Source organism: Parambassis ranga, chromosome 3, assembly GCF_900634625.1.
Source record: "Parambassis ranga chromosome 3, fParRan2.1, whole genome shotgun sequence".
NCBI classification, from domain to species: domain Eukaryota; kingdom Metazoa; phylum Chordata; class Actinopteri; family Ambassidae; genus Parambassis; species Parambassis ranga.
This window is the reverse complement of record NC_041024.1, coordinates 10,536,851-10,561,346: the sequence shown is the minus strand read 5'-3', so window position 1 is coordinate 10,561,346 and position 24,496 is coordinate 10,536,851. Positions and strand designations below refer to the sequence as shown.

At 41.5% G+C, this 24,496-nt stretch overlaps 1 protein-coding gene across 1 annotated transcript in view; it reads right to left on the bottom strand.

Moving 5' to 3' along the window:
• Positions 1–22,963: 22,963 nt before the first annotated feature.
• Positions 22,964–24,496, bottom strand: part of igdcc3 (immunoglobulin superfamily, DCC subclass, member 3) — a 44,045-nt gene continuing 42,512 nt past the window's right edge. Inside the window, exons 10-14 of the mRNA XM_028402252.1 lie at positions 24,285–24,473; positions 24,065–24,169; positions 23,646–23,781; positions 23,342–23,552; positions 22,964–23,105 (exon numbers count right to left, since the gene is read on the bottom strand). Of these exons, the coding sequence (XP_028258053.1) occupies positions 22,980–23,105; positions 23,342–23,552; positions 23,646–23,781; positions 24,065–24,169; positions 24,285–24,473 (767 nt within the window). The 3' untranslated portion in view covers positions 22,964–22,979. The remainder of the gene's footprint in view (positions 23,106–23,341; positions 23,553–23,645; positions 23,782–24,064; positions 24,170–24,284; positions 24,474–24,496) is intronic.

Here is a 24,496-nt window from a genome sequence, read left to right as displayed (position 1 = left end):
GCTGACGGAAGTTCACGGTCACACGGTCGGTCACAGGCTGTAATGATGAAGCTCTCTGTGTCAGTTTCATCACTTCAGGTTTGACGAGAACTGGGCGGCATTTTAACAAAGCAGAAAAACACTAAGTGATGGATGTGTGGGGGGTTATCTGTAAGGTGAATTGCACCATTTTACTCTGGCAATATAAAACATTTATTCTACAAACTGAAACAAGATGTTTTTTTCTTCTCCTTCCTCATCCTAGAAATCCATCATTCAGAAATCTGTTCATAAGTCTTCTGCCATATATGTGACCAAAGTTAGCAAAATTCAGACATAACACACAGAAGAGCTGTCAGGGAAGAAGGAAGCCTCCAGACTATCAAGACGTGTTACATAACCTTGAGAAAGCAGGCAGCTGCCTCTAGCTCCTTGATAAAAACCCAGCTCCAGTAAACCAGCAACAAGACAATATATACAGAGAGAGAAAGAGAGAGGGAGACATGCAGGCCAGCAGCAACCACACATCTGACAGGGTGAAACAGAAGTGGATATGTTTTAAGTCTGTGTCAATATGTGTAGATAAAAAAGACCAATGTCTCCTATACTGGGCCTGAACCTGTCCTGAACTGGTCATGATAATGTGACCAAAGTAATGTGCTATTCAAATGCAGTTGCTTTAACCTCCATTATGTTGCAGTTATGTTAAGTATAGGTTGAGTTACTGTGTTTTTACACTGCAGCTGTTGTTTCCTTGTCTTTATTATTAGTGAAATTGGAAGCTAAATATCTGCACTCTGATGAGGCTGCACAAGCAATTGGAGGCTATACTGTATTTTCACCTATTTAAAGCTGCAGAGAAATGATATCTATTGAGACCAACACTGTTTTTTGTACCAGCCCTAACCCTCATGTCATGATTCATTTTATCTTCACCCCATAAATAAATATTATCTACTTTTGGGTGTAGTAATGTGTCTGTAATCATGTGGGTTTCTCTTTGCTGGTTTGAAACACCTCATGTTGGTCTTTCTATCCTCCCAGTGGGCCGTTAGCTATGCTGCACGTCTGTCACTGTGTTGCAGACACAGAGGAGGGGAAAAAGAAGAGGCCATCTGGACTGGGTCACACTGTAGCAGCGACCACACGGGACGCAGCCAGAACTCCTCTCCAGACCATAATACCCGTCCGGGTGGGAAGAATAAGGACGCTGGCTATGGGAACATTTCCCCTCTTTCTACTTACAGTGGCGCGCTTTCTTCCCATACTCCCCCCTACCTCTCTCTGGATCTCACTCTTTCTTCACACCTCTTGAGATAGTTCTGCTTACATGAGTTGATAAAGCCCTGTTTATCCACGCTTTGTCTCTGCACTGCTAGCTTTGCTTCATTCAAGAGGAAAGCAGTGTATCTGCACAGAGTGAACATTTGGGAAAGAGCCTTTTGTTGAAGATTTGAAAGAGCAGCTTCCAGTCTGACAATTGGCAGCATACCGATAGGGGACAAACAGCGGCCTGTACGCATTCACTGACACACCATTTCCTCACAAATACGCAGGCCCTAACTCATTACAGACACACATGCAGGGGGAGATCAGCTTCACTCCTATTTGAATGTCAGCAACGGCAAGAAAGCTGCACCACTAAGGGACACAAAACTTACAATTCACCTTTTTAAACGAGCATTTCCATAACATTGGAACAGTTGCTAGTACAATAAAGTACACTTCTCTTTCCTCTTAGACATTGTGGAGATGTCTACATGCAATGAATACCATGTTGTGTTTTGTGTCTGACACTCTTGACCTGCATTTTTTGGGACCAGCATCCTTTCTGCCTTTCTTTACAGCCTAAAGAAATTCCCCGCTGTGGATGGGATCCCCTAGCGAACACCACTCTATGTCTCTTAGTCCCTCACTGCGTAAGATAATGAACTCTCATAGGGGAGTGGGTGACCCCTCTTTATCTTTCTGTGCTGTACAACAGAGAGAGGCAGCACAGTGAAGGGAGAAAAGATGAAGTACAGACGGGCAGTAATATCACAGAGACAGAGATGGAAGCCATTGGACTGCTCTGCCTATGTTCGGGTCTTGATAATAGATGGGGTTAAGTTGCAAGTGGTCCCATCTCTGGGAGAGGAAGCAGGAAAATGTCTCTCCTCTGGGTTGCCTGGTCCAGCAAAGCATTGATTCACCTCTGGACAGAGCAGAAGTCTATTATCTAGGAGATTACTTTCAAAGCTTTTCATTTTGTCCTTGTGTCTGTGGATCGGTCAGGCACTATAAGGACTGATTGAATGCCCTGCAGCCACACAACCAAAGTCAGAATGCAGCGTGGACACTGGCCTCAAACAAACTACAGCCTGTAAATCTCACTTACCATCACCTCTTTGACCCTGATTCCCTCCTTGCTTTATCTCCTTTTCCCCCATTGTTCACCTCCTCACACTGCCCTTTGGCCTCCTACCTCTGTATCCACTGAAACAGATCCACACAATGTGAGGTAAGTTTGTCTTCTATGCTCAGTAAAAGCCGAAGGTTCTTGCTAAAGGAGAAAAAAAAACTTTTGTACAAAGCAAAACAGGAGCAAACATCTCATTTAAGCCTCACTGGGCTCATTTGTTAGAGTCTCTGATTGCATAGGAAATCAAGAAAAGGGAAAACACAACAATCCACCTGTTTAATGAACTCATATTTCAGATGTGAACACATTTGAGCCTCAATGATTGCTCAGAAGGAACCTTAAAACAACAGAACATCCCCATATACACTACTCATGTGTCCTTGCTGCTGTCCACTTGTGGATGGGATGATGATGCAAAGGGTGAACAAAGCCTGAACTGCCTGAAGTGACAGCGGCAGTCTTTTACTGGATATATTCACAGATTATCTAACTCTTTTACTACAACTACTTAATTAACATGAAGCACCTGTTACTCAGATTGATTTTCATATCTACAATTTACCAATGTCTGTGTACACATGTGGACAGATTAGGTTGAAACACAGCAGCATTTCAATGGAAATGAGGCAAATACACAAAGTAAAAATCTGCAAATCCAAAACATTAAAAGACATGTCAACAAATGAATGTGGTTCTTTTAAACAGCTCTGAGAGATGAGCAGAGTTTAAGATCCAGCTCCCTCTATAGAGCTGTAATTCCCATCATTAGTCAGCAGTGATGAACCTCTACTGATTAAAGTTAATGGTTTCTTCAGCAACGATTGTAATTCAGTGTTCACTGTGAAGATCCTGTGTTAAAGACTCATTTGTCCTGAACACCTCTATCAGCACAGAAGCAGGAAGCATGAAGCAATTAGCACAAGGATATCGATACTTTAGGATCTCATCTTGTGTGGATGGTCTGGGCGACTTTTTTATCACACTTAGTGCCGACAGAGCAGAAGGGAGGCAGACAGGAACACAGGTATAAATGCAGTGAGACCAGGTGAGTATCAGAGGACATGATGATGATGATGTGTGGAGGAAGCACTGAAACAAGATTCAAACCGAAGCTCTTATTATGCATTTGCATATGTGTCTGCTCCAGCACACGTGTGTACAGCATGTGCATTTTAATATAAAACACATTAAGCTTCCTCTAATGAAATGCGCCACAGATAAATTAAGTGTCCACTCTTATTATTTCCCACCTCAACCTCACCTTGTTCTGAGGAAGGTCTTTTGACTGTCATCCATGGGCGTCAACAGACACAATTTTTCCTCATTAAATCAGTTGTCAGTTGTAAGTAGAACAGCAGCGGATCTATTGACTTTGCCTGTTTGCTGGAGCATATTTTCACTGACAGGGAAACATTTTATTAAACACTGTCTAACTGTATGCACACACCAGTTTCCCGTCTTGTTTTCCACATTCTTGTCCTCTTTTTTTTTGTCCCAGACCATCTGTCCATCCATCAGCAGGACACATCAGATGGATCCTACTCTCAAGAAGAACATTAGACATCTATTCCTTCCAGCTGTGTTGATGGATAAATCTGTCCATCATCACAGGCACATGTCAGGTGGTCAAGTATCATGATTACTTAAAGAGCATCCTGACCGACCTGCTGTTACAGACAGTTAAGAAAATCCAGAGCATAATTAATCTTTGCCTTTGTTTTTTGCCTTTTAATTTTTCTAATAGATTTTTATTGGGCTTTGCAACTCAGCAGATGAGGAGCCAAAATTAGTTGGTCAATTCCTGTCCTTCTCTGGTCTGGGCCAATTGATTTTACGACAAGGCTATATTCCCTGGACTGCACCGATCAATTAATCATGATGGATTTCCAATTGTCACAGGCCACAGTTTGTAAGATCTTCCTTTATTACCTTAGGGACTGATGGGGTAACCTTTGCTGGCCTTGGAAAAATCTTATGGAATAAAGATTATTTTACACTGTACACAGAGGACTTAGGACTGTTTAATGTGATGAACCCAACGTTTATCAGCTTTATAGATCTAAAAAAAATTTTTTTTAAATGATGCTGTGAAATTACACTGATAGCCTTTTCATTTAGGCCCTGTGAGAGTCAGTGATGTGACTGAAAACTGATGAGTGAATGATGGGCTGTGACAGTGACAGCCTAATTGGTCCCAGGCGCACCATTAAGCAGCATACAGTGAAGAATATCCTTGACACCTCATTAAAAGAGGCTGCGAAATTTGTGTTTCACATTCTGAAAAGTCAACATAAATTCTCCAATACTTTTATTTCATAAATGGTGCTGAGGGAGGTTTAAAAAAAATACCTCGGTTTCTGTGCAGGCCTGGATGATGGAACCCCTCCTCTTTGATTAGTGTCTCAGTGGTGCAGATGAAGGGCAGAAGGTGAATTGATCCAAGCGGTGTCCTGTTCATGGGCATGATGGAAGTCAGGAGGGGACGGCTAGTCCTGCAGGGACACAAGAGACTGAATGACATTACTTCGAGGTGGGGGAAGGGAAGGGAAAGAGGGAGAACAGATCTGTTGCTCGGCCATGCGATGACCTTCAGCAGACCTTCGACAGACAATAATAACCTGACTGAAATGCCTCCCTCTGCTCCCTGTGCATCTGCACACACAAACATTTCAATTCCAGCTATGATTAGGAGAAAAATAAATCATACATTCCTAATTTAGAGGCCGTGTTTGCTAACATAATAAATGAATACAATTTGCCACAACATCAGTTTGGTTAACACAGGCTGGTACCATTATTAATATTTTACTTATTACCGAATACTTACTTACTACCGGATACACGAAAAAACCAACAAGTCCAACAGAAAGAGAGCTTTCACCAACCACAAAAGTACAAACTAAGGAGTCAAAAACTGAAACCAACATGATGAAAACACACAACAGGAAACAACATGAGGACATCACAGGTAGTAATCAGGAGCAACAGGAACACAGAGAGCACAGCATGGACACAGTACAGACTGACAAGGACAAAGGGGATCACAAGACTCAATGACACAAGGGGTAACAATATACAGGTGAACACAGCCAGGGCGGGGTAAGTAATCACAAATGGAGGGAACACAAGAGGAAGTAAACCACAAGGGAATACACAAGGAAAACAAGACTTTCAAAATAAAACAGGAAACAACCAAAACTGGGCAAAATAAACCAGGAAAAATACAATGACACTAAGATAACCAACTCAACAAGGGATCACGACACCTTGAGATTACACCTTTGTGTTTACTTCACAATGCATGCAAAAACAAAAAAATTATCTGTGTGTAAATGTAATTTCTGGCGGATATTTAAAACTTGCAGTGACAAAGGTGCTCAGGATGGAGGGAACAGTGTAGATCATAGCACCTGAAAGAAGAGCAGCAGAGTGCTCATAAAGAGAACACACACGCAGACACACACACACTTGTTAAATCCTCGGGCACATTTAAGTCAATGTTCAACCCAACCGTGAAACATTAGTGACTAATTGAAGACGTTGTAATTATGAATACTCATACATACTGAGCAGCAGCAGCAGACTGTGCATGTGTGCTGCAGGATATACTCTGGTTGTTAAGTGACTCTATTCAAAACCTGAGTGGAAAAATCAGAAGACTGCCTTGTTCGGTGTTATTGCCATGTGCTTGACAGGCATTATCTTTCCCGAAACTATATGTGGCTCCTCAGCTATTGAAATGCAAATGTGAAAAACACTACAGGGGTGGCAAACATCAGCATATTTCACATAATAAAGCTGGGAGGGAGGAGGGCTGTGTAGTATTGTAAATATCTAACTGCACAGCCCCAAGGAACTAGAATGTGACCTAAATCAGTGGACAATAATCCCACCTCTGTAGTGCATGTTGCTGCTGTATAGATTATGCACGGCGTGCATCATTTAATTATGCACGCTGAGAATTAACAAGTAGAGTCGGCTAGCTTTGAATTCCTATTTTCCTCCTTCCCTCCCATCTCCATATGAACGCTGCTACCAACGTTATGCATAATGAATTATTCAAGATCTGTCTCTATGTGTGTGCATGTAAATTACAGGAGATAGTTATGATAATTGAATAAAGGTGGAGGACCTTCAATGTGATTGTAACTGATGTGAGGGGAGGGACAATCGCTGTTCCTTGCATAACTCAACGTATCTATTCGTTTATTATTGAAATTCGCCCCAGTGCAAATATTCACCCTCCCCATCCACCACATGCATTCATGTACCATATCCTTAATTGCATCCATGCATAAATATTTGTGTATGCTGTCATTTAATTGCTCGTGACGGCTGACATTTTTAGGACCAACACAGCAACTGAGGAGATATCTGGTGTCACTGTATTGCCAAACACAGGTTACAGGAAGCCAGAGAAAGACAGGAGGTAAATATCAACTTGTAGAAAAGGCTTTCCTGTTACTGTGACACTCGAGCTAACCTTAACAATAAGAGAATAGTGCAGAAAAAGGTCTATAAGGGAGATGCAGCAGGAAAAGTCAGCAGATCATCCGGACCAGACTGACGATGACAGCCGTAAGTGAAACAACTGGAGAGTTTATTTTTATTTACTGCTACTGTTTTTATCTGCTTCATCCCCAAGGAAAGTCTTACTGAGATCACCATCTGTTCTTCACGACAAACACATCTATGAGTACATACAGACACAAAAAGACCCTTAGAATGATATCAACATTCAGTTTTCCATCTCTAATGATCCCCAAAACATCACATGTGGCTTTTTAAACAAGTTGTGCTGGATAGTGGCAACAACCCACACTTTGTTTAGGGAGACAGAGACTGCACAAATAATTAAAAATCCACATGCTCACATGACAGGAGGGGGCTGGAGCATAGTGTTATGTTAGAGCTTTGTAGCTATCTGCTGCCATAATATAACTTGTAATCAAGTAAGACCTTTATAACCTTCATCTCTTATTCTCCTCTCTCCAGACATAATCATTTGATTTTTCACACTTTTTTCACTTGATAGTTTGCACACAGACCCTTCAAGGTTGTTTGATTTCTGGTAAATCATTTTTACTGCACACATGGAGAGATTTAAAGCCAAACAACGCTCAGTGACTTTTATAAATATACTGAATATTCTCAGTTAAATTTGAGGGCATATGTCCACATTTCTGCAAGAGACACTAATGAAGTAGCAGTCATTACATACAAGTGAATCCAAACTCTAACGATCTTTGTGATGCTGAAATTGAAGCCACCGCACTGAAAAAACAGAAACCACTGTTGTGACACGCAAAACCAATGTTCTAAACCACATTTGCACCAAATCAATAAGAACATGCGGTCGATTTATAGCTCAGAAGAAGCATCTACACGTAACAGGTAGGAGGGGTTAAGGATGGGGGCAGGGTGATGCCAGGCAGCTTCTCGGGGGAGTGTTGACAAATCCCCAGATATTGATTAGATGCAGGAGCTTATGGACACATGCGTCCAAACTGATCCCCTCAAAGCCCTGGTGGAACACACAAACTACAAGCAGAAGAGGAAGCTGCAGGGGTATTAAATGCTGTGACAAAGACATATGCACCACGAAGAGAAAGCTCGTGTCTCTCTGACAGCCTTATTGCTACTTGGTTTACTGTACACAGCAATATGCAGCACAGGATGACTGATTGCCCCTCAAGGTTTATGGTTGTTGCAATTGGACCGTGTGTGTGTGTGTGTGTGCTGTCCATCTAGCCAGTGAGATACAGGTCTGTTTGTATTGACATAGTAAAGAAACTGCACCCTCGTCAGCAATACTCAGCAAGACAGTCAATCACCGTCCCGACGACCTAGATGGTCTCTTCCTCTGGGGTTCAATACACACACACACACACACACACCCAACATGAAGGATTTTTGTCTTGACTGTGTGGAGAGATTATTCCATTGCATGGCAAATCAAGATGGAATAAAAATGCTGATTCAGATTTGTAGTCATGCTATGTTAGGTCATCATCTATCAAATGAATGTAAGCTTTCTTCTTCCAAAATTCTCACCCATTGCTGGGTGGTGTTAGCTCCAACCAAACAGTGGTCAACAAAAAGATACAAAGACAAGACAGATTTTGTTTGAAAAAAATAAATAAATCAATCTCTACTGGTTAAGAAAAACCTTCTCGGTTTAATGTGCCATATTTTTATGATGGTACTTGACAGCATGGTGGGGTAAATTTGAGGTGTAGTGACTCTTTCTGACCATTAAGGGGCACTGCTTTTCTTTCCTGTGCATTGAAAGGATTTTGATGTTCCCACATTGTGAGAGTGAATGTGTGCATCTCTCTCTCTCTCTCTGTGTGTTTCGTCATCCATACCTTACCAAGCATGCAGACCAATAGCATTGTGCCTATAGGCTGAGACAACAAAGGGAAGGCCAGTCCCTGTAATGGCTGCAATAATAGGACAAAGGCCAGTTAGTTTCAGTAGATCCCAATTAGAGGAGGCCAGAAAAAGGCTTGGAGACAAAAATGCAATTTTAAAATGAAGAATACCTGAAGCTGAGTCACTGATAATGTGTGCTGCTGCACCTTCACTCTTCTGATTTTCTTTTAATTATTGTTATGTTCTATAATTCAGCTAGTGTTACACTCTTATACTAATAGATCCCTCTGGTGTCTTACTGTTATTTTATGTTCAACTATTGATTGTGTGATTAGTGGTCCAGCTGGGTCCACCTACTTCATGTCCAGTTTAGAATAATGGTTATTGAGTGAGCTGTCACTGGTAAAGAAAGGCATTGACCAGGGGGATATGGAGGTGATGGTGGTGGCGGTAATGGAGGTTGACTGAGGGGGGTTGGGGTTCCAACAGCAAAAGCAACCCTGACCTTCACTTTGTCTCCACCATACCAACCCACTGATTTGATAAGACAAACCAGCAGCTGCGGTGACCTCCATCTATGAACACCCGTCCACTCATCTCTTCACCTTAACCTGGCCCTTGATCACACGAAGCTCAGAAATAGGACCTGTGTTTTTGCACAGGAGGAAGAGGTCCATCCATTAGGACGACTATCCTTCATGCTGCCGGTGATGATGCAATATGAGAGCAATGCAATCATACCGCATGATCCAATCTTGGTGAGCCACAGGATGAAAGTGGACCCTCAGGCCGGTCCTTCTGCTTATGTGTTCTTGTTGTCAATAAAATAAGCTCAGCTCATTGTTTTTCTGTGGTCCTAAAACTTCAATCAAAGACCTTGTATACATGAAATATTACTGTTTTTCTGAACCTGGACAGATGCAGATAAAGTTTGGACAATGCTTTAGTGGTGGACATCAAACAAATCCAACAAAGAGAGAGAGAGATAAAACTCATTGATGGAAAAGGTTGAAACAAAACTGATGAATAGGCTCATGCTTGTGTACAGAATTAACTGCATGTTGCCTGCATGTTTCACAGGATGTGGTAAAGTAGAGGAAATGAATTCTCATGGGTCTTCTGAGCATGGAGGAAGGGCAGGTGAGTAATGGAGGGCAGGTCTGACAAGATAATAGGGACTGCAGATGTTTGCAAGAAAAAGAAGAACATCAGAGCAGTGGACACAAAATAGGCACTAATAAACCAAGGGACAAGACTTTACATGACTGTAACTCTGTACTCAGACAAGCAAACATTCATAAACTGATGTTGATCTACAATCTTACTACAGATTGTGGTCTCATTATGACACTGTGTGGTTAATGAGACTCACATTAGTGATGTGTAATGTTGGTTGAGCTTGAGATAAACTAAGATGCAAGATAAGCGAGCTATATATATGTGTGTGTGTGTGTGTGTGTGTGTGTGTGTGAGAGAGAGAGAGAGAGAGAATCTAAACAAGACTACCTGGTAAAATATGGTCCTTCACATCATCACTATTACATTAAAACTGTGGATTTTACTGATGAATGTGACTCCATCATCTGCCTCACACCTTCTTCCGTTCCAGTGGCCGTCCCTCCCTCCTCACTTCCTTTGTCCTGCTCTACACATCACTGCCGCCATGCACACAGGGGATGTGATATCTCTGCCACTCCTCCTCCCTTTTTTTTTTGGTCTACACCTACTCTTGAGAAAACTCCTGGTCCCTATGATGCAAACCCTCCAACTTTTTGCAGAGTGGTTTTGGTTTCACTGTTTTTCCTTCAGCAGTCCATAAAGGCCGATCCTGACTGCCTGCTTCCTACACAAGGAGCATCAGCATCAGCCAACGGACACATCCAGGACTAGATGGTCAGAGTTTGTTTTCAGGAGCTGCACCAGATGGCATGAATGAAAATATTGATCTGTATCTGCTGAATGTGTAAATAAGGAACAGATGAGATAAGCTTACAAGGTGACAATTATTCTCATGTTCTGTTGTTACTTTAGGAACTCATCACAGACCTGAAGTCATTGTCTGTTCTATAAATTAGATCTACTGAATAACACATTTCCACTAACAATCTTTTTTCCGTTTCAACTGCCCAGGGGACAGCTGGGCAAACACTGACCCGCATCTGCCCCTTTCCCCACAACCCCTTAAGCCGACCCCACCCCCCACTAGCTCCCCATTATGCCCCCCTAAGTTGGCCCCTTGCTTCAAGCGGCCCACCTTGCCAGCCAAACCATTGGCCCTGGTGCCCACCCAGGTCTGAGGGGTCCCTCAGCAGGAGAGAGAGACAGGAATTCAAAACACTAAGAGCTCGAGCAAATACAGAAGGTCACTAAACACAAGGAAGAGGGTCAGCTTCTTTACACAGGACCAGCACTGCTTCTTTTTCTTTCTTTCTTTCTATTTATATCTTTCTGCAAACTGAATACTTTTTCTTTCTCCTCCTAACTGTTGGTGGCCTGATGAGGGATGGATGACACTTAACTGAAACTAGGCTTTCTCTTCCTGCTGTATCTTCCTCCAGCATTTTCTCTTATTCTCTGGGTCAAATACACAGAACCATCAGCCCACGCTGTATTTATTCCCGGGTGAGTTTGCTCTTTTAACCCCTGCAAGGCTCAAGCAGCCAAGCTTATATAATCTGCAAGTTGAACTCTTGCCTAACAGGTGTGATGCTGCGGGTGGTAGATGCTACATTATGTTGTGAGACACCATGTGTAGTAAGTGTCCTTAATATTTAAAGATACACAGACAAATAATAATATATAATATAAAATAATCAGATTGGATTGGACTGGATAAAACATTAGTTTGAGCAATGCTTGCTGATATGAGCTTCACCTGCTATGCACAGATGAAAAGAGTGGTGATTTACAATCATAATAGAAAATAAACAATTTTAAACCCTAGTTCCTCTAACCAGAGGAAAGTAAGACCTTCCAAAAACAAGTACTACTTAACTGTTGTTAACTGTTCCTTACTATTAATAATAAGAAAATTGTTTTTTAATTAGATGAAGGTGATACAATAAGCATAAACATTGTCCCTGTGTGCTTTAAAGTAATTGTTTTATTAAATTTATTTTCCTCCATATTTGTTCAGCATTCATCATTGGACCTTAGCTGTTGCTCATTCTGAGAAAACACACTCCATCCTACTTTGTCTTGGAAGGTAGATTTCTGCTCCCAGCATAGCAACCACAAGAGTCACTCCAGTCCCCCGGTGAGTGTGACCACACCCTGGGGTCTAATTAATACAACACATCCATATGGCTCTGTATGATTAAACAGACAGAGAGAGAGAGGAGGGGAGAGAGATGCAGGATAGGCTGGGGTGCAGGCGGGGTCTGCTCTCCCATGTTTCCTCCTCTGATGGATAAGGACATATTGCTGTATTTGCTGTTTCACGCTGCCTACGACGCTTCTTCTCTGTTCAGGGCAATGAAACAGGAAGCTGACTTTGGCAAAAAGCAGAGGAATCACATCCTTAAAAATAAATACGCAAAATGTTTGAGTCAATGAAAAAGACATCGGAAACCATATTTTCTCCATTTCATTTTCTGTAAAACAACAAGTCCTCAAGGCCACGTAAATGTCAGAACAAAGCTACAGTCCTTCAGCGGGTGTGTCCAATAGAAGGATGAGAAGCTAATGATGAAGACGTACAGGGACAGAGCAACAGGCAGGACGATGAAGAGTCAAACAGGAGAAGAGGAAAAAGCAGCGAATATGAGGAAGAGGCGGAAACCGGAAGGTTGGTGGTTCGATCCCAACTCCTCCCTAGTCACTGTTGTGTGTTCTTGGGCAAGACACTTCACCCTAGCCTGTGGCGCGCCTTGCTAGTCATTGTATGACACTGCTTGGCAGCAGCTGTAAAGAATTTCCCTCTGGGATTAATACAGTATCTAAAATAAAAAAAATAAATAAATCATCACAATAAATTTGCAAGAACTGTCCGGATTTTTATGGACATTGCAGCCACTAACAAATTCAAATTTAGTTTATGGTGACATTCAGATAATCTGTGCAGTTCAGTATTAGCATTTGTTTGGGGCTATGAACTGAATTTTATGGCAATCCACCAACCAAGTGACCACTAGTTCACAGCTGCAATCAGCATGTTGCCTAAAACAGCAGCAGTGTCTGCTGGGATAAACCTGAGAGCTCAGTGAACACTTTTTTTATACTTTCTCCACAGGCTGTACATGTCAAGCTGAAAAATCAGAAAGTGCTGCAGGGCTCTCTCGTGCCTCTTCAAGCAATTTGTGCACACTTTATTCTTGGGGGAATATTCTACACTTGATGGTGGTTCTAATGTTTAAACATTATGCAGGAGAACTTCTATGAGTTAAATCCTCTGAGCAGCTGCAGTCTGGAGAAGCATGCACAGCACTATATATGGGAGAATGCATTTCAGTTTTGTAGTTTGAACCTCAAAGCAGCATATACTGTACCACCTTCCCTCCCTTTTTTGGTTTTATTTCTACCTTGAGGTTCCTCAGTATTCTTTCTTAAAGCTGCCTCACACCTTCTTCCGTTCCAGTGGCCGTCCCTCCCTCCTCACTTCCTTTGTCCTGCTCTACACATCACTGCCGCCATGCACACAGGGGATGTGATATCTCTGCCACTCCTCCTCCCCCCACTCTTTACCCTCCTCCCTCCTCGTTCTTTCTCGAGGGCGCTTGGGTACATTGTGCATGGTGCCCATCGAGCTAGTCGCTCAAACACAAAGTGCGTGCACACATGTGTGTCTGAGTGATAAATGAAGAGAAACTTGTCATAGATGATGACTACATATCACTGCATGTGAGCCCTACACTTACTGCCAAAAGAAAAGGCCACCCGATTTATCTCTCAAATACATATAAATGTATTATAAGGTCAGCTATACAGCCTGCATGGTCAGCTCCTGCTGAACGATTCCCCCGGCACACATTGCAATCACATCAGACCTCCTTTTCTCAGAAACAGTCACTCCATTAATGCTTTCAGTGCCACGTCTCCTGTGGCCTCAGCATGTTAATGCGCACATTCTCCATCAGTCACCCTCCACCACATGACACTCCATCTTACACTGGAGCCACAGGCAACAGCACAGGAAAGCCAGAAGTGGCAGCAAGATATTGTCTTTTTCAACCACACAGGCCTTCACACAAACACAGTATGTATGTATGTGCATATTATACAACAGGCAATTTATGTGCAGATCTTCCATATCAGGCACCTTATAAAATATGGACTGCGTTTTTATGGCGCTTTTATCCAAAGCATTTAGCAATTTGCCTCTCATTTGCACTGTTGGGGGTAAAGCGACAACGTATGAGCTAACAATAACGAGCAAATGGGGTTCAGGTTCTCGTTCAAGGACACTTGCACACAGTATGAGGTAAGAAGAGCTGAGAAATGAAGTGCCAAGCCTGATGATTACCCAATACTGTCATGACCCTCTATAGTCTATATAGTCTCATTTCAACTAAGTTGCTTAAAAGTATATAATATATATATATATAATGCATTAAATGACTGTGGTTTCCCTCAACTTTAACAGACTCCTTTTTGTTTCCTTAGCCAGCTCCAGTAGGGCTGTTGGATTAAAGCGATGGTTTAACAGTGTCTCCTCTTAACCATTAGCAGACAGTCAACAATAGGCAGCTGTATTGATGGCTGTTCCACATATTTATGACACAACCATCAAGTACCATCAGAGAGCTATGACAGGTAGACATGCATCTGTTACGTGATGTGTAGCACTGGACTGGAAGTACACAATGGCATTCTTTATATACAATATGTTTATGCAAAAGAATCAAATTATATAACATGTGAATCATCACAACAGATTCTAAAGTTTATTTGTGTAGTATGGTGTTTTTAAGCAAAGGCCATAGACACACAAAGAATGAGTGTCTCTTTAATCTCACCACCCCACCACCACCACCACACACACACATCACACAAAGGGGATAGAATTTAAAAAAGAAACAGGAGCTGACAAGATGGTTTTGATTATTTGCGACGTGAGAGGAGGGATGTCACCTGGGAAGTGTGTTACGGCTGGGAAATCTGGAAACAGTAAAAGAAGAAGAGGGAAAACAGGAAAAAAACTGGTAACATCAGAGGTAGGCGGGTATGAAAGTTGGCTGCTCTGACCTCTGGCCTCCCTCTCCCTTGACTACTCCCTTTGAGCCGCTAAAAGGCGTGCGGTGTGAGGAGCCAGAAGACAGCTGCACCCCCCCTCAGCCTCCTCTGGGCTCTCTCTGGGAAACTGAGGTCCCCTTTCTCAGCTTGCTTAAAATGCTGTGGGGTCAGGAGAAGCCAGGGCCCAGTTGAGGTGGTCCAGCCGGGGATAAAGTTTCACTGCTTTGCATGGCCAGTCTGGACTGTTGTATATATGTGTGTGTGTATGTGTGTGTGTCCACAGGAAAGAGAAAAAGAGGCTGCTTGTAAAAAACTCCTCTGCTGGTGTCTCTTTATTAAGATAAATAAGAAAACACACCCTTTTACTGCAACCTTATACAAAACACTTACCTTCCTCCATATATTTACAGTATATATATATATATATATATATATATATATATATATATACACATATACATATACACATATACATACTGTATAAAGCAAGCTTACTTGAGCTTGGACCAATATTTTTATTGATCATCTAAACAGATTCACTGAAGTCAAAAGGCCATTATGCAATGGCTAGATTATGTAAACCTATGTAGGAGGTAAGACTGAAAGTGAGCACACCTGGAAATGTAATAAATCTATAGATGAAACTGTAAACCCAGCAGATTAAAATAAACACACAGGTAGCACGGGAATAGCTTAAAGAAGCAGTTCAAAGATCAACACAATGCCTTTGTTTTGGCAGCTTGGTTGTTACTGATCCATACAGCAGCTTTTTCATACAGCCTGTTCAAGGTAGGACCCCGTTAACACACCTCACTGTTCTGTGTGAAAGGTAATAGTGGGTGGAGTATTTTGATGCACCTCTGGATGCCAAATCAATTGTTGCGTGAAGAAGTGGGACACAACGTGTCTTGTGAGACAATTGCTACAACAGTACAACTCTAAATACCGCATTCAGTATTGCATTGAGGAATTATGGATTATGTCGAGTTTTGTTTGATTTGTGAACTTAACAAAAATGAGCTAGGCTGCATTGTAGTGTGCTCTCTGAGAGAAATAGTGTCACCTGAGTAACAACAGCTCTGCCTTCAATCTATCTGATAAAAACTGAGTCTCACTTTAACAGGTATTTGTACCCTGCAACCTACCACATGCTGGTTAGGTTAACACTGAGGGGTTTTATCTCTTTGTTAATCCTGTGATGGACAGGTGAACTGTCCATGGTGTCTCCTGCCTTGATCTGGATAGACTCCAGTCCCTGGTGACCCTCTATGTGTCTACAGCTAATGGATGGACTGCTTCTCTTTCTTGCTTCACTACACTTAGAGATGTTGTGTACAACTGGAATGACTGTCAAAACAAGCCAAAAAGATAAAGTTGGAGTACCCTTTGTCATACCCAGGAGAGAGAGAGAGAGAGAGAGAGCACCAAAAAGAGGCATAGAAAGAGAAGGTTGATTCATATTGGACTCCCCTTTGTCTCCAAAGTGCAGTCATGCATTGGGATTTACAGTGATTAGAAGTCTGGCACCAACCTTCATCGACCAGGAACTCTGGGCCTTGTGCTCAGTACTCTTTGTCTGGCCAGGAGGCCACAACTTAATGTGCTGAACAGGAGAACAGGATGGTGGAGTGGGGAGGGAGAGCACAAGCCGGCATCCCATTGATCTGCTGCATCAGACTGCAGGAAGCCAGCAACCAAACACACATTAATTACACTTCTTATCTACAGGTACACACACAGAATGAAACAGACACACTCTGTGGATATTATTACTAGAACTCATTTATTATCACTGTTATTGTTCTTTTTTTCTTCAATCAGTGTTGCACAATGGACCCTAAAACAAAACAAACCACTAGAAATGGTCTATTTTGCCTTTTTACACATATACATACACACATACAGTACATACAGTATATGTGGATATGTATACAGATTCATAATTTATAGCTGTGACAGCTTGGTCTAGAGAGAGTGTAGACACATAACAGTAGTGATCCCTGACAATGCTCTGAGAACAAAACTTAAATCATCTCATGTTGACCTGAATTAAACCGCGGGGGAGACGGCAGTGACCTCTGCAGACAGACACGTAACAGGACAGACGGACAGACAGAGACATGGTTATGAATGATCATGAGCTACATTTAAAGATCTACGCTCCCTTCCTTTCCTTCAAACTTAAATACAGGTAACACACTTTATACAACTGGCCATGTACAGTACCTACATGTGGTTTTTGGCTTCACATTTGAACCCTGCAGGACTAAGAAAAATAAAACTGCATAGATTTATTTGTTGTTTTAATGACCTGTATTGTGAAAAAAATGCAGCTTAGAAGACTGGTAGATAGCTTTTCTCCACTCTTGCCCGTTGCTGTGGTCTCATAGATTTAGTAGAACAGTAGAACAGATGTTTGTATTAAGAAAACAACAGTACAGTGACTAATTAGATTAAATACATAAATGTTTTAATGTAATTTGATCTTTAATGTTCTACAACCTGTTTTAATGCTGTGCTTGAGTAATGTGTAAATAAGATTACATACATATTTAAGTAAAGCACAGTTTCTAGGGTAATGCACCAGTTTCTGGGCTTTAAACACAGATTGAATGTCACTGCTAGATGTTTTTAATTTCTCTGCACGTCTCACCACTGGAGGTGGAAACAACATGTAGGAAGTTTACATTCTATAATCAATAAAACAAAGTTTAGTTTGCAGCCTTAACGATTAAATCACTTTTTCCCATTTTATGCATATAAAAAAAAACTTCTCGATGCAAACCAGCAAGTCTGGGCAAGAGCGGGTCATACGTTCCTACGCCTACATAGTTTGATATGTTGACAAATATATTGGCATCATTTTTCCCTATGAGTTCTCTTTAGCCTGCAGTGCTCCAAGATGGAAGCTGTGAATAACAAAGCACATCTGCTGCGTGGTGCTCAAAATGGGAACGCATGGTAGCAAGCTTAAACACTGGTGTCCTTACTGAGAAGCTGGTCTCGACTTTTAATGTTTGACGCTGAATTCACAGGACAGGCGTGGGGGTGGGGTGGGGGTGTTTGGACACACCTGCAGAGCAGTTTCAACTCAGAAGGTCTTTTCTCATTTAAGTGGTCAAATAAAAGGTGAGTGAGAGGCTTTAGCTCGTGCTGACAACATCAATACAAAACAGACGTTCTCCTGGAGCGAAGATGGCTTGTGACAGAAAATGAAGACAACTTGTCATGTATAGGTAACAGGACTGACAAGACCTCACCCCGAGTCACTCATGTGAGGATGACTGGTGGGAATGGGATGAGGATGAGGCGATCATCGGACACTAGTGACGGCAACACAGACTTGGAAAAAGGTCACTCAACCTATTTTCATCAATACACACCATCAAAACAGATTGACTGACACTGCGGGACAGGACCATCAATAGTACCATACTGAGATCACAACATTATTCTTGCCATTATTTGGCTAAATATCACAGTGTTACCATCACAAGTCCAATAAGGATTAACTAACACTTTGCAACTGAGCTAAAATAACACCTCACACATCTATACTGTAGCTTGTCCCTGTGCCTGCTACCTTTAAATACACTGGAATCAATCTGCTCATGTAAAGTATGTAAAATATAATACTGACCTCAAACATTAAAGTACAGTTACATTAAATCACCATTTGACAAGAGTATAAATTAGAAAATCTTGAAACTCAGCATTATTTGACATCCACAGTCATTGGGGGGGTCTCAGAGTCAACACCACAGAGATAAATGGATTGGAAATGTAATCAATTCACAATCATATCAGATGGTCAAACGATCAGTAGCACATCATTTGAAGGTTATTTCAATAAGAGCTGCATCAGACATGAGCTTTTAGAAAACCAGAAAATTCCAGGCCTCCCAAATGTCCATAGAGATCTCCCATTCATAATAATAATAGACATTTTACAGCCATACGATGTCAGGCGAGCCAGATTGAGCAAATTCTGCCCTTCTGACTTGATCTGGTTTCCTGTGTTTAGTTAATGCACAATAAAAGAGAGAGGGAGAGATAGCGGCACATACAGATGTAGTTAGAGCTACATACAGCCCCGTATTCAATTTAGAACAAACCCTGCACATGGTCAGTCTAGGATGCCCTCTTTGTGTGACATGTCAGAAAATAGAACGTCTTGTTGAGATACATAAAACACAAGGATCAGAGGGTCCCTGAGCACACACTCTCCTTGACCAAAGGTCAGGATTTTTGAATGATGAGCGAAGGATGCTGACTAACTAACAGCAGCAACATTTGGTGGTTGAGCATTTCCCAAGACTGTCAAATATGTAAAACAAAGGCCCCCATCACACTGACTGTGTCAGCGAAGGAACAATCCGTTCCCCCTCTGCTGACGGAATTACATCACACAAGTTCTAATATTATACAGCAACCTGGCCTATCAAAGTCTAATCACGTAAACATGATCATCACTGCACCACATTCCCAGTGAATCAGGTTCGACAGTGAAACCTGTCACATCCACAGGGGTGGGCAATTTCCTGCAGGAGGAGATTAACCTTAAATTACACTGAGGGACAGAGGAAGGAAGGAAGGAAGGAAGGAAGGAAGGAAGGAAGGAAGAAAGGAAGGAAAACACCACTTGCATCCCAAGTGAAATTACTCTCAACAGAGGTAAAACACTGATTAAGGCTGAAACAGCCCTGGAGAGAAACATCACATTGGTAGTTAATAAATATACACAGAGGAGACATTTTAGTCTGGCTTTTGTTCTGCTATTTTGACAATTACCATTTTTTTTCCAACACTTGCAACATGATATAAACACCAAAGTGTACAATTAAATACAAGAGAACATCAGCAGAGAAATAAGCATAAACAAATTAATTTCAAAGGCATAAAATTATTGGCTCTAAGGAGATCACTAAAAAAACAGAAAAAAAACTGCGCATAATGCTGAATTTGCATAAGACATTAAAATGGCAGGTGATTATTGGCTGTGGGGACACATACATCTCCTGTGTGGAATGTTGTGAATGAGGAGGCGATATGATGTTTGTGTAGCAACAACTAATCACAATACACAAGTAAAATGTGAGTATATCATAAGAATGAGCTGACACATGACATAGCTTGTCTCTGTGGATGAAGGTGGACCCTGCAGTGTTTGAAATTATATTGAAATTCAATTAAATCCAATATGATGCATTTGTCATAGAAATACTGATTTCTTTTATCTATTAAGTCAATTATTTAGTTCTGATTTGGGCATTTTTGTTCCTCCATAGTAGCCACTTTGTTAATCCGTTAGCAAAGTGGAAAATGTTTTCAGAAGTTCACGCTTATCACACACTTAGAATTAACACTTAAAAGTTCTTTTGACTTCTCATTAACAGTATTTGGACGATAACACACATGTGGTATAGGTATATCAGGATCAGCCACAAAGGGAGATCAATAAACTAATCATCTGTGCATGTCAGGAGTTGTAAGTGCCACCCACTATCTACTCAAGTTTACTTTATTCATGGACAAACGTTGCACAGAGGACATAAAGTGAAACACCGGTGGAAAAAAACAAAGTTACACATTCACATCCACTAGAAATTAAGAAAGAATTTGAACTGTTTAAATAGTTAGTGCACAACATAAAGATCCTAAGATTTCTCCCTCCATATGTGTGTCTGAGTGTTCACTTAGTCCAGCATGTGTAGACAATTGAAATACCTACACATTCATATAATATATATCTTTATGTGTATTTTACTCTACTTCATTGTTTCTACTCTGCATGTTTACTTCATTAAGACCTGAGAGAAAGGCCAAAAACAGGGTGAGGTAGGTTAACCAGAATGCATCAAAGCAAGTCCTGTCCAGTATGTGACAACATGGAGCAGAGAGCTGCAGAGAGAAGCCCTGTGATTGTGTTTAGCAATCGTCTGTGTCCCTCTGTCAGCTGTCTGTCTGCGGTCACATTATAAGCACTGTGTTCCTGAAGCACTTTAAGCAGTCAGTCTCAACAAGGAGGGAGAAGGCTGAGCAGCAACTGTGGTTTTGGGAAGAGTAACAGCAGACAAGCGACCAACACGTCTACTGGGCACCGGAAGTGTAAAAAAGGCTACTGCTTCTTTTATTTTGTTTTTTTTTTTTAAGGGGGGAGGTAATGTGATGTATAAGGTACTGCAGCGATGGAAAAAAAGGTTTAGAGATACACTGCTGCCAACTTAAAGAATTAATTCAGCATTTGGGGAAATAGCTTGTTTGTTTTCTTTGCTAAGGATTAATATAAGTGGAGGAATAGTTAAACATGTTGGTGAAATGGACTCATTTACAAATTATAAGAAAAGATTAATACATCTCTCTGATTTAATTGTTCATTATCTCTTACAAATTGTCCTTTTTACACTTTGGTTGTTTCCACTTTTGTGATTGATTTTTTAGAACCTCAGAAAAGTTCTGAAGTTCAAACTTTTGAACTTCATGTGCTAAAACAACAGCTCTAAGCCAACCAACAACCTTAAATTTAGCAATCACTGCTAGAGGCTAAGCTAACTGTAGCTTCATATTTAGCAGTAAAGATATGAGATATAACTACTATTTAAAGATTGGCTTGTTGTACTTTGTTTCTTTAATCTGAATATAAACACAAAAATTATTGTTTTTAGGGAAGGTTATATGGTGTACCATACATGCTAAGCTAACTTATAGAGAAATGTATCGCTCTTTTCATTTCACTGAGCACATTTTGCAAAATATCTAACTATTCCTTTAACTCAATAAACCATAAATTAATATTTTGGGATATTTTGTTAACATTTGTGCTTTTTTTCCATACATCCCACTTTATGCGTATGAAAACATTCATTCCGTCAATAAAACATATCTGCATCTTAACATGCAGAATTCAATCACAGTGCCAATTTTACATACCTCTGGTGTGTCTGTGTATAGTGGTGTTTTGCCTCTTGTCCAATTGAACATATCACATATCATTCCCTGTAAATAGTCCTGGAGGTTAGTGGTGCAGTGTATCTCTAATGGACTTTTCATTCATCCGAAGCTCTAGTATTATGATCTTTGCAATGAAATCAAATCTAGGGGGGAAAAGCACACGATGCGACAGCATAATTCATAGTATTCCCAAAGCACTGCAAGTCATACAACATGTCATCAGTCTGTCAGCTTGCATGAGGTACCGACATTGTATCTATAAAACACCATATTCATTGACAGGGAAGCCAGGACTTCACAGAGGGTGGGGTAAAGAGGGTTTCTCATTATGCAATAAACAGACAAACAACAACAACAACAGCGACAACATTAACATTGTTATCTTGAGGTAGAACATTAATTTCAGCATTTGGAAGTGCTTTATGTTGGATACTTTTCGTTTTACTTCGACAAGCAGGAGAAGAGAGACGAGTCTTGACATCTGAGGTAGAGCGGCACCTGATTTTGTCATGTTTTCAAACCAGTTTCTCCACATGTAAAGTAATTGTGAGCACAGGGGAAGGTTAAAGTCCCTAAAAGCTTCCCGCAACACATTCATTCCGGCTGAGGTAGGTTTTTGTTAAATCGTAAGGTTCACACAGCCAAGTCTAGTACCTGTATGAAGGCCGAGAACTCATTAAAAAAAGTGTTGATATCACTGAAACAAAGTCCTGAGACAGAATATATCGAATCCCTGGAAGAAGGCTGAGGCTGTGAGAGCAAAGGTGAAATCATTGGTAGGTGAGAGCAGAAACATGGAAACAGGACATTTTAGGGCCCCTATTCTCTGTGCTGCCCAAGACCAGAAAATAAACAAATCTCAAAATAAAATAAAAATAAAATATTAGGCCTGTGTAGCTACAAACTGCCATGGCCCAAAACGCTCTGCCACCCAGTCCTAGATCCTCCAGAACTTCTTAAATTACTGATGAAAAAAACAAAAATCTTTGCACAAAAAAAGGAAAAAAAAACTACTCTGAAAAGAAACCTGTTGTCAACCTGAGTGAGAGAAGAGTCTACGTGGACACCGGATAGCGTCATGTGAGTTGGCCTTCATACATGATTAGCCTTGGTCCTGTGAAGCCGCTCCTGCTGCAGGATGGTCCTGGAACTGAGTCTCCCTCTCCACCGCGAACTCATCCAGCGGTATCGTAGACAGCTGGGTGTCATTCAGCATGAAGGAGTCGGACTGAAAAATTGAATTAAACCAAGTGTGTTTAATGACTTCAATAAGAGTTGTGGTCTACATAGATGAGGCAGGGCAGCATGCAGCAGAAGCACGGAGCATGTATAATGTGTCTGTTAGTGATGTGGTCAGAAGAACCTGGCCACACATACACCTGTCTAGATTATACGTTTTAAACAAGTCCAACTAGATTAGCTAATATTTATATAAAAACTCGTGCTCTCACTGTCTCGACTCACCATGCATGTATCTTGTGTGTTGGGTTGAGTGAAAAGTCTCTCAAGCTCGTTGCTGTCGACCACTTTCTTCCCTGCTGCGCTTCCATTGACCTCCATCTCTCTCCTGGCAGACTGGTTTAGCCCAGAGGCCCCCTGGGAAGAGGAGGAAGATTCCAGCACAGCGCTGTGCCCTGCCTGGGGGGTGGCCTGAGCCGCCTTACACATCATTAACCTGGGGATTACACAAACGCACATGAAACACTTGTCTGCGCTATGGCACTATAGCTTTGTTAATGGTTTCAGTGCACTTTACGTCAGGCCTGACCTGCCGCGGTAGCTGAAGACGAGGAAGAGCACACAGAAGATGATGCAGGTAACTCCGATGTGAATGCCGATTATGATGCCTGTTGTAGATGTTTTGCTCTGTTCATCTTTCACACAGTCACATGGGTCATCTAAGACTGAGGATTGACACCATAACCACACATTAGGGAAGAGAAGCTAGTTTGCTTATTGCACTAAATCTCCATATAAAGATTTAAATATACTTAAAGTACTCAGAATGACAGACAGGGCAAAACAAGTCCTCCAGGTGAGGTGGGGAACCAAAGCAATAAAACCTTAAAATCAAATCTAGCTAATGGAGTGACGAGGTCTGCAGGAAGTGGACACGTACAGTACAGTCGACATAAACTACAGAATGAAACTTTTATTCACTGAGCTCTAGAGGATTCAGGCAATCACCAGATTTCTCCACCGCCTCCCGAAGTGAAACAAATCGAACAGTGGCGTTCCCGTCTCCATGTTGGTTGTATGCAAGAAGCTTTATCTCATACACCAGTGAGGAATCTAGACAGAGGAGGAGACAGAAACATCAGAAGGACGGTCAGTATAGCAACACTTTTGAGCCTCAAATCTATGAAAAGATGTGGCACCCAGCAGTCATTTGTGGCTCATGTCTTACCTAAATGAGTGATGTTGTACTGGGTGACGTTGCGGGGGAAGATAATGGGACTGGTAAACAGCGGCGTGTGTGCTCTTCTGTAATACAGCCTGAAGCCTTGATGTTGGCCCATTTTGGACGAGGACTCCCATGTCACCTGTAAGACGCTGCTGTTCACCACCTTTGTAAAGAGGGACGGAGGAGCCGGCACTGCAAGGCAAAACAAAAAGTCA